The sequence below is a fragment of the Gadus macrocephalus genome, chromosome 19 (assembly GCF_031168955.1).
Source record: "Gadus macrocephalus chromosome 19, ASM3116895v1".
NCBI classification, from domain to species: domain Eukaryota; kingdom Metazoa; phylum Chordata; class Actinopteri; order Gadiformes; family Gadidae; genus Gadus; species Gadus macrocephalus.
Window position 1 is genome coordinate 10,163,975 of NC_082400.1, and position 10,284 is coordinate 10,174,258.

The 10,284-nt window shown below is 42.8% G+C and overlaps 1 protein-coding gene across 2 annotated transcripts; it reads left to right on the plus strand.

The window, feature by feature from the left end:
- The first annotated feature begins 919 nt into the window (after nt 1–919).
- On the plus strand, nt 920–10,034 carry LOC132447638 (SEC14-like protein 2). 2 transcript variants are annotated; one of them, XM_060038526.1, is made up of 12 exons: nt 920–1,067; nt 1,484–1,559; nt 4,223–4,266; nt 4,646–4,708; nt 5,549–5,737; nt 6,238–6,333; nt 6,726–6,786; nt 7,095–7,178; nt 7,281–7,387; nt 7,679–7,818; nt 8,196–8,356; nt 8,944–10,034. In XM_060038526.1, the coding sequence occupies exons 1-12, from the start codon at nt 1,014–1,016 to the stop codon at nt 9,045–9,047; spliced, it is 1,179 nt and encodes a 392-aa protein (XP_059894509.1). In that variant the 5' UTR covers nt 920–1,013; the 3' UTR covers nt 9,048–10,034. The 2 variants fall into 2 exon arrangements, with proteins under 2 accessions (XP_059894509.1, XP_059894510.1); XM_060038527.1 differs by having other exon boundaries at nt 954–1,067; nt 1,415–1,559; nt 8,944–9,327.
- The last annotated feature ends 250 nt before the right edge of the window (nt 10,035–10,284 follow it).

Consider the following 10,284-nt stretch of genomic DNA (forward strand, 5'->3'; position numbering starts at 1 on the left):
TAGGAAACATAATTTATAGCTAACAATGGCAGTTTGTTGTCCAGTGAGTGTTGTCTATTGGAGGACCCTATCACATCAATAGATAATGTTCATTACCCTCAATTAAGTCTTTCCGGTCCTCAAGGCAAATATCAAGTCAGTTCAAGTCAGTTTTTATAATTTTCTGTTGTCTTCGAGCCCATAGAGTAGTTTCACCACAAATGTAATCTGGTTTTGATACTGTTTCGTCAATGTTTATAAATCGTAGGCCGAACAATGTTTGTGGCAAACCAAACGACTCATTTATCTCACATGAATCACATTGAATTAAGGTTTCTTTTTTTTCTCCATTTTTATTTTATTTTTTATTAAGTCTCCTAAAAGCCTTTCAACAAATTAGATATTTGGAACTCATATAGGCTTTATTTATGTTCATTGTAGTTTGCAAACATGTCCATGTCTTTGTGGTGTGTAGCAAATTAATTTACTAAATAAATATATTGAGGCCCTTACGTTTTGGTGCAGTTTTACCTCGCTACTTGATACAGGTGCTACTACTTGAAGTTCTTATCGTCTGGGAGCAATCGCAGTCAAGGCCGTGGCGTAAAGTAAAACTCCTGTGAAGCAGATGTCTTTAAAATCAGGTGTCCATGTTTGTCTCTCGAGTAGGCGTATAGGAAACTGACTTTTAATAAAAAGAAAGTCCAAACAGGCACAATTTAGGCAACATTTAGGTGTAGGTCTCCTTTTTAATTAATACTGTGTATATTATAATATAGTATAGAATAGTGCACTTGCAAAACAGTATATCAGTAGGCCTATAACTTCAAATAACCAGAAATAACGTCTAAGTGACTTAAAAACTTAAAAAACTCGTATATAGAAGTGGGAGAGGCCCTCGGGGGCCCATATGATTAGTCTCTATTGGAAGGGGCGAGGGGCGGATCTATAACGCTGTATTCCCTGGAACCAAATAGAGATCACCAATGCCACCTAAGTTCTGTTGCCTCTGTGCGTAAAACCTGACCGACGCCATGAGTGGGAGAGTTGGAGACCTCAGTCCGAAACAGGCAGAAATATTATCTGAGGTGGGTAATCCGAAATATAATAACAGGATCTATCTGACATTGTCTGTTCATACACCACTTTACTTTTTAGAAACGGTGAGCATAACTGGTCCACACATACATAGATGCGCAACGTTTACTATGTAGCCTACTGATACAAATAAAAGTCAGGGCATGCTGAAAAACACATTCTAACATTATTGTTAATGTAACTTTATTTTGCTGCAAACAAAAACAGGAAAATAACTTGCCTATGCCTAATGAGTGTAGTAGGACTATCATCAGATAATGATCCCACTTTAGTTTTAAGCTAGGTTGACTTGTCGCTCGTTCTTAGCTTTTACTTTGTCAATTGTGTTTGTTAAAAGTGACCGGTCGACCCGATGTGTGTTCCTGTGTTGTGTTCTGACCCATTGCTGCTCCTCTCCCGGTCCCAGTTTAGGGAGAGAGTTCGGGACATCCTCCCAGCCCTCCCGGCTCAGCACGACCACTACCTACTCCGCTGGCTCAGAGGTGAGAGACCCGGGTTGTATTCCATAACGTCAATCCCAACCACTCGCCACCACTAGCACGCTTGATCGACGGCCAGTTGCTCCTCCGCTGGGTTTACCATGGGCTTTTACGTTAATTGTCTGATTATATTGTTTTTGAGGCTGTGCGGTTCTCCTGTCAGACACGTCTATGACGTAGCCCGTAGCCGTCTAAATCTTGATCCCAGGTCACTGAGGTGAACCCTTGAAGCTTCAAAACGAGTCTGCGGATTGATTAATGCTCAGTGCTACTCACTAACAGGCCGCCAACCTTGTCCCATAATTGAAGTGCGTTAGCAGCTCAGTTCAGACTGATGTCCTGTGAATGTCAAGATTCTGTCCTTTGGAAAGGAACAGGTTAAGCTGTGTTAGGACTCCTGTAACTCCCTGGCCTGGGGGATAGAAGAAGGTGTTTCAGTCTCTCTCACTATAGGCTGTTGCTGCTGTCGGTCAAAGAAAGGGATGTAGGAAGCAGTGAACTATACCAACCAGAACAAGCAGGTGTGCCTCACAGTCTTATTAAGATATAATATGACATTAATACAGGCCTAGGTTATGCTCAAGGTATAGCATATAGCTATGAGGCCAGTTGTACGGAATTTGCTTCCACCCCCTCTAAATTAAAACCAGAACGTTAGGCTTAAAAATAAATTCATCAATTAATGAATACATATCACATGATGGCCCATCAGTGATCAATTAAATTAAATTCAATCATTATGTCCTCCAACCATTTCATCTTTAAAATTATAAATAATGAGGTCTGTTGTCATAATACTATAACGAGAGGAATGTGGTGATAAGAAAGTACTTTCACTAGGCTGATAGCATTCTAGCATTGGTGGGGGGACGTCATTGATCGCATTAGCATGACTAAAGGGTCATCTAGGTGTGTCTTCTCTTCAAGACCATAGTTCTCCTATCCCTGGAAGCGAGAGTCTGTCAGCAACAGGTGATGAGAGACATTTCAATTCCATCCAATTAGATCTGATTACATTTTTAGATCGCATTCATTTGAACCACATATTTTCTAAAGGGGGATTTCAATTTTAATTAATTCCTAATTTGTGATGATGATACTGTAAATGCATTTCATCATCACATATGAAGATCTTATATCATGCGTATTAAATATACGTATTTATTTATAATGTCATTCCGGTGAGATTTTATCACGACTCGGATGGTGAAATTCCTTCAAAGACTGATGAATGTGAAGTCCAAACAACTCTCCCTCCCTGTCCAACAGGCCGTCCCTCTCTGTTGACATACCTGGGATGGCAGGTCTGTTGATTCAGGCTCTGACCCACAGTTCTAGGAATTTGAATCGATAACCCCCTCCCCGCCTCCACATGCACACGCACACGCACACGCACACACACACACACACACACACACACACACACACACACACACACACACACACACAAACTGACCAACTGACCAACTGATAAATATTTGCATTAGCTTAAAAGTCAGTCCAGTAGCATTGCTTCACTGAGGTAAAGAACATGTAGAGTACATGGTAGTCCATTAAGCTATTGCATACATTTATCTTATACAATTTTAAAATCCCTTTTCCAACAATGTATTCAAAACGCTTTAAAATGTAACCCATGTTTCAGCATTGAGATGATAGACTAAACAGGGAAAGGGTAAACTAATATGTCCCCATGATTACCCGTCATGTTATGGACATGAAACATGATATGAAACATCCACTTGATGCAACGCACCATCTGTAATGATTCGCTGAGTGGTTTGCAAGCCCTTCCCCATTAGTGGATGAACATTAGTGTACATTCGCTTCACTCAAGACAGCCTCCATCTACACAGGTTATTCTTGAAACACTATTAAGTATCTTTTGCACACAACAAAACAGATCTATCAGGTTACATTCAATTTATGGTTGCCCACCAGGAAAGGTTTGGGGTCAAGTGAAGTGAATTCTTTGCCTAAACCCAGCGTTCACACCACGTTAGACCTGTTTAGGATCTCGTTTCCAATAGTGACTGGGCCAAGGAGGCAGCCTAAATAGTAGTAACTGACCTCGACATTAAAAAGAAACCACCTCCCAGAGCTCAACACACTTAAAACCACCTAAAATATTTAAAAACCAAATAGCACCCATTGATCTGCTCACCATTGCCCTTAAAAGGGTTTTAAATTCTAAAGGTTGTCCAGTTGTCAGTAAGCCTCTTCCCGGGAAGGAGCAGCTCTAGGAGGTCAGATCGATAGCTCCTTCTCCTCACGGCCACTGTGCTTGAAAAGGAACCATTGGTTTTCTGAGTTCTTCTAACCTGCTACAGAGGCCCGTTTGTTTGCTCGCTCTGCATGTTCGTTGACCTCTTTATGAATACAAAATACAGGTTTAAACTGGTACAAAGTTATCCGACTCGGTCACTGTAGCCACCCATTCATCCAAAACCATCCACCCAAGGCATAGGCATTTTCTCTCTCTAAGTCAATTGAGAAAAATCTATAATCGAATTTAAAAGCTAAAAAGCAGTCAGAATTACCAGAGAGCCGATTGAATCAGTGGAGGTTGAAGATCTCTGCTTGTGTGAACCTCTGGAAGGGATATAACTGACAGTACCTATGCCAAGTCTATAATGTTATAACTAATAACAATCTTGTTCTTCCAGCTCGTGGTTTTAATGTAACCAAATCGGAAGCAATGATCAGAAAGGTATGATTATTGTATTTTTACCTTCTTCAACAATATAGGTAGTATTAAATAGTAATAATTGGGAACTTTGACCTGTCAATATGACCTAGATAGATATCTTATAATGTTTTTAATATTTTATTACATAAGGATGATAATGATCATGTTATTGAAATATTATTGCAATGAGATCAAATAGACTGCTGCTTTGTTGAAATTAGCTTACTCTTTAATCTGTCCTACAGATGATCACCCTCATACTAAATATATTGTACGATATATTTATATTTGAGTATCAATATTTCAGATTAAAAGTCCATTAGTTTCTATATGAGTCTAAAACCAATGCTATTCTCCCCCGACTATGTTTATACACGTGTGTTCGTGTTTCTTCATGCAGCATGTGGAGTTCAGGAGGAAAATGAGGGTAGACGGCATCATCTCTGAATGGGACCCCCCCGAGGTAAACATTCTGCCGAGCGCCGTCTCAGCTGTCAAATCAGATCATACTTCCGTGGACGTTAGCCGTCGTAGGTACGCCATATGGTCTCCACGGTGTTGCCTGCTTTCATGTTTCGGCATCTGTGATTCTGAGCATTGTCCAGCAAAACTCATTCATTCAGGGATTTCTGGTGATCTTAATCATGGTGTACGAATGAACATACTGTGAATGTGAACCTCCTTAACTAGTCTGTTATTAATTGAACAGGGACAAAAAACGTCACTTGAAAGACCAAGCCCATTGCCCTGTTGTCTGTATAGTGTACACAGTTGTATGTACACTATACCAAATTGATGGCCTCGACACTGGTGGGGGCGACACTGGTGACGTACAAGAACACAGAAGTGTGAATGCCAATTTATACTTCTGTGTCACCATCTGGTGAACCGTGTCTTATTTCAATGTTGGTGATAATATATCTCTCTCATCTCGCTCTCTGTCTCTATGTCTCTTTCTCCATTCTCTGTCTTCTCTCTCTCTCTTATGTGTGTTTCTCTCTTTGTCTCTCTACCCCCTCTCTCTCTCCCCCCCCCTCTCTCTCTCTGCCTCTCTCTCTCTCCCCCCGCCCTCTCTCTGTTTCCCTCTCTCTCCCCCCTCTCTCCTTCTGTCTCTCTCTCCCCCTCTCTCTCTATCTCCCCCTCTCTCTCTCTCTCTCTCTCTCTCTCTCTTCTCTCTCTCTCTCTCTCTCTCTCTCTCTCTCTTCTCTCTCTCTCTCTCTCTCTCTCTCTCTCTCCCCCTCTCTCCCCCTCTCTCTCTCTCTCTCTCTCTCTCTCTCTCTCTCTCTCTCCCCCGATCCCCCAGGTCATTAAGAAGTATGTCTCTGGCGGTATGTGTGGCTACGACCGTGAGGGGAGCCCTGTGTGGTATGACGTCATCGGGCCCCTGGACCCAAAAGGCCTCCTCCTGTCCGCCACCAAGCAGGACTTCCTGAAGACCAAGATCAGACACACAGAGATGCTGCACAGGGAGTGCTGCAGGCAGTCCGAGAAGGTACGTCAATGCATACTTAGCAATGTGTTAACACTGCCCCCCTGGTTAAGATGAAAAAACAATAGTTTGTACAATGTTATTTGTTGATTTCCCCCTGGTCGCATCCTGTCGCCTCTTCTCCCTTCTCCTCTCTCCTCTCTCCTCTCCCCCTTCTCCCACCTGCTCTTTTCCCTTCTGCTTCTCTCCTCTCCTCTTTTTCTCTCCTCTCCTCCCTCCTCCTCTCCTTTCATCTTATCCCTTCTCCTTTCCTCTCTTCTTCTCTCCTCCCCTCCCTTCTCCCCTTCTCCCCTCTCTTCTCTTCTCTTCTCTATTCTTCTCTCCTCTCCTCCCTTCTCCTCTTCTTACTTTTTCGTCCTTTCCTCCCTTCTCCTCTCCTCTGCAATTCTCCCCTCCCCTCCCCTCCTCTCTGCTCCTCACCTCATCTCACCTCCTGTCTTCCCTCCCCCCTCCTCTTGCCTTCCCTCCCCTCTCCGCATCTCAATACTGCTCTATAACAACAGCTAGGAAAGAACGTGGAGGCCATCACTCTGATATATGACTGCGAGGGTCTGGGCCTGAAGCACATATGGAAGCCAGCTATCGAGGCGTATGGAGAGGTACAGCACCGATACTGTCACATATTTCTCCTAAACAAATTTCTCCTACGGGGGATTAATAAAGTTATATCGTATCGTATCGTATCACGTCACATATGAACGTAACATGGCGACATGAAACACAAAGTCACCATGGACCATTGATGGAGTCAGCAAAACTAATCGGTAGCGGATCGGAATGACATTGTGACCACTGATTAAGGGTATGACGTCTTTGGCGTCTTTTCTTAGTACTTCCATTACTGACACTTAAGTCCTGAACAACTATTACACGTGCCTCCACATTTCCTTCTACATTTAAGACCTGCCCAAAAACCCTTTTTTATTTCTTGGAAATGTGGTTTATTATGGAGGTGTTGACTCCGGCTCTTCGTTCTCCACCTCTCCGTTAGATCCTCACCATGTTTGAGGAGAATTATCCAGAAGGTCTGAAGAGAGTATTTCTCATCAAAGGTATTTTAGCTCTACATGTCCATTTGTGTGTGTGTGTGTGTGTGTGTCTCTTTAAGCGCCAGTATTTTTCTTGTTGACTATTTGCTTTGGATAAAAGCGTCTGCCTAAACGAGGATAGTCTTGTAGAAATGAGGTTGTTCAACTCTTAGTCCAAAGTTCTGGGTTCGATCCACAATGTCCTCAGTCTACCTGTAGTCATCCCAGTGCGAGCTGCCTTAAGGCAGATGAATTCACTCTGTTACTTTGCAGAATGCCAGATGACTAAATATAAGATGAAGTAAATCTAATCTCGCTTCTTATCTCCTCAGCACCAATGATGTTTCCGATGGCCTATAACCTGATCAAACACTTCCTGTGTGAGGAAACCAAGCGAAAGATCATGGTCCTGGGAGGTACTGCTTCAACACTCTCCTTCCTTAGGGAGTGTGACATCCTCTCTACATTCTTTCAGATATTAAGGAAATCTTACATCATCGTTCTGCTTTAAAAACCAGGCAACTGGCAAGAGGAGTTGCAGAAACACGTCAATAAAGACCAGCTTCCTGTCATCTATGGCGGATCGCTCACCGACCCGGACGGAGACCCTCGCTGTCGGACCATGGTGGGAAAAACCTGGGAATCTGCATCTTCAAACTGTTTAAAAATCCTTCCATTTGTGACATCACAAGTGGGATTTTGCAACCGGCTGGACGGAGTTGTTGATTGGTGGACTGTAAGAGAGTTAACCTGGCCACAGAGCATCTCAGCTTCAGACAGAGCTGGACACTCCCACTTGTGATGTCACAAACGGCTAGATTATCGTTAAAATGAGACCTGGTGGTAAAATAGCGGCAACGTAATCCGTAATCCTAACCATAGTAATTGCGGTGTGTTTCCGTCTCTGTTTGGGCAGATCAACTACGGCGGCCCGGTGCCCAAGTCCTACTACGTGCGTGACTCGCTGAAGGTCACCTACGACACCAGCGTCAGCATCAGCCGGGGCTCGGTGTTCGACCTGGAGTACAACATCACCGTGCCAGGCAGCGTCCTGAGGTACGCTGCGGCAGTATCACCGCCTCGCCTCGTCCTGGGGCCCTGAATCAGATGTCATCGACTATTGCTTTCCATTCAATCGAGCAAAGTTGGAACCACGTACATTCATAAATATGACGATGTGAGGGAGTGTCCGCCCTGATCCATACTGGATGGAGGGTGAGTGTGTCTAGCTACGCTACGCTAGACACACTCACCAGCCCACCAAGTGGACTCTACTGCACCAACTGATCCATCCTGCATGGATCAGGGAGGATGCTCCATCACGCTTGTGATGTCACAAATGGGCCCGACTTTAGAAGGGCTTGTGTGACGCCTCATCAACAAGGGGGTCCAACACGGGCCCCTCAACGCCGGGACCTCCCAACTCTTTGCAGGTGGCAGTTTGCGAGCGACGGGTCCGACATCGGCTTCGGCGTGTTCCTCCGGAGCCAGGAGGACGGGGACGGTGGTCAGCGCCAGGTGGTCCCTAGCGAGCGCTACAACGCACACCTGGTCCCAGAGGACCAATCCCTGCTCTGCCCTCAGCCCGGCACATGTACGTTGACACACATACTATAGACTATAGACTATAGACTATAGACTATAGACTTTCAGAACTGGCGCCTGTACGTTGAAACACAGAGAGAGAGAGGAAGATAGACTCTCAGAACCGGTTTTGTTGAATGTACCTCTTAAGTGTAGCTCTAGGATTCTGTTTCTTTAAGCTAATTTCTTATTCTTGTTGTGTTGCTTTCCCTGTGGCACTCAAGTTTGGTTGAGAAAAAAGCAATGTTTACAAGGACAGTTTACGTAATTAGAACCATCTTAATTTGCCATACAAACAACAATAATGTAATATTTTCATAAAATCATTAAATCCAATTTTCTGCTGGCAGGAAGGCACTGGGTTTGATTTCCTGTCTTTTTCTGCAGACTTCTTTGAGCAAGATGTTTAAACCCCTACCTGCTCATAAAAAATGACATGTATATATATAGCTGCATGGACTGTTTGTCACTTTGGATAAAAGGTCTGATATATATATATAAAATCCAACATCTTAATCTTGTAGATGATATCTTTGATCTTATAAAATGGTGTACATAATTCAGTGGATCTGACCAGTCATCCTCCTGTGGTTTCAGACGTGCTGCGCTTTGACAACAGCTACAGTATCCTGCACTCCAAGCGGGTCAGCTACAACGTGGAGGTCCTCCCCCCGTCAGAGGGTCCGACCCCGGGCCCCTGAGGCCCCCCCGGGCTGGTGCCAGGCTCCAGTGAGGCCCCTCAACAAACCTCCCTCTGAAACATTTTCATCTCTGTATTCAATACAATCCAGATGGAGCGATAGTCCCAATCCAATGTACAGCCCTTAACCACAACGACAGTCTCATGGGCCTTCACAGGCCCACTCTGTACGACACCCCCTCTTACCCTAAAGGGAAGAGGAAAATCTCCCCAAAATCGGAGAGGGAAGAAAGCTTGAGAAGGAGCCGGATGGGGTACTACCTTCAGTGCTGCTGATGTAGGAGAGGTAGGATGAAACAAGCAGAAATGCATGTAAGAAGGTTATTATATTACTATTATTATAATAATGGTATTATTATTATGAGAAAAATTTTCGAATTGTAATTGATTAAATACAAATTCAATTATGGTGCTAGTCTTTGCACCACACACCAATATCAGACAAAGTGTGATCTCTGTGTGATCTTAGGAAGAGATAGAAAATATTATCTGTGTAATGTAATAATTTAGACGGAGTAAAAAAACCACATGTATATATCAAGCTTTTTTTCAATAACTTTGTAATTTTCTTACTCTACAATCAGAGTTACTATTTTGCGTTACCAAAATATCTAGGATACAATAGGAGAGAGATTTGTTGAAGAGAGATTTGTTATAATGCAATGGTACAGTTATTTTTCTTCTAAAAATAAATCAAACAATTATTAGTATTATGGTAACGTTAAATACTGAATCATCATTACGTCATCAGTATTACATTTTAGAATTATTTAAAAATGTTGGGAGCATTAAAGTGACTCCTATTGACTCTTCAAATAAAAGGATGCAGTGAAATCGACCACTAGAGGACGCTGACAGCTATGGTTAAATGTATTTTTTGTGTCAATGACTTTATTACATAATTGTCTGTCATTGAAATGTTGTGACTATTAAATAGCCAATTTTTGAATACATAGGTATACAGTTAAATAAAAACGAATATAACATGTGATGTACCTTTTATTTACTGGTTTGAGTATAAATAAAATATATTTTGGTTATTTCTTTATTTCCAAGAGAGCATTGTTACGGCAAAATGAAAACACAGATGGAGCGCAGGACAGGCATAGGCCTATAGACGACGGATTGGTTGATAGATACATAGAATGATAGAATGATAGATAGATAGATAGATAGATAGATAGATAGATAGATAGATAGATAGATAGATAGATAGATAGCGACGCATAATACATGTT

Bases quoted from the DNA above. Each gene is read 5' to 3' on its own strand.
- LOC132447638 (XM_060038526.1), top strand. From the start codon at position 1,014: ATGAGTGGGAGAGTTGGAGACCTCAGTCCGAAACAGGCAGAAATATTA. The intron at 4,267-4,645 runs GTATGATTATTG...TTCTTCATGCAG, and splicing joins CGGAAGCAATGATCAGAAAG to CATGTGGAGTTCAGGAGGAA. The intron at 7,388-7,678 runs GTGGGAAAAACC...CTGTTTGGGCAG, and splicing joins ACCCTCGCTGTCGGACCATG to ATCAACTACGGCGGCCCGGT.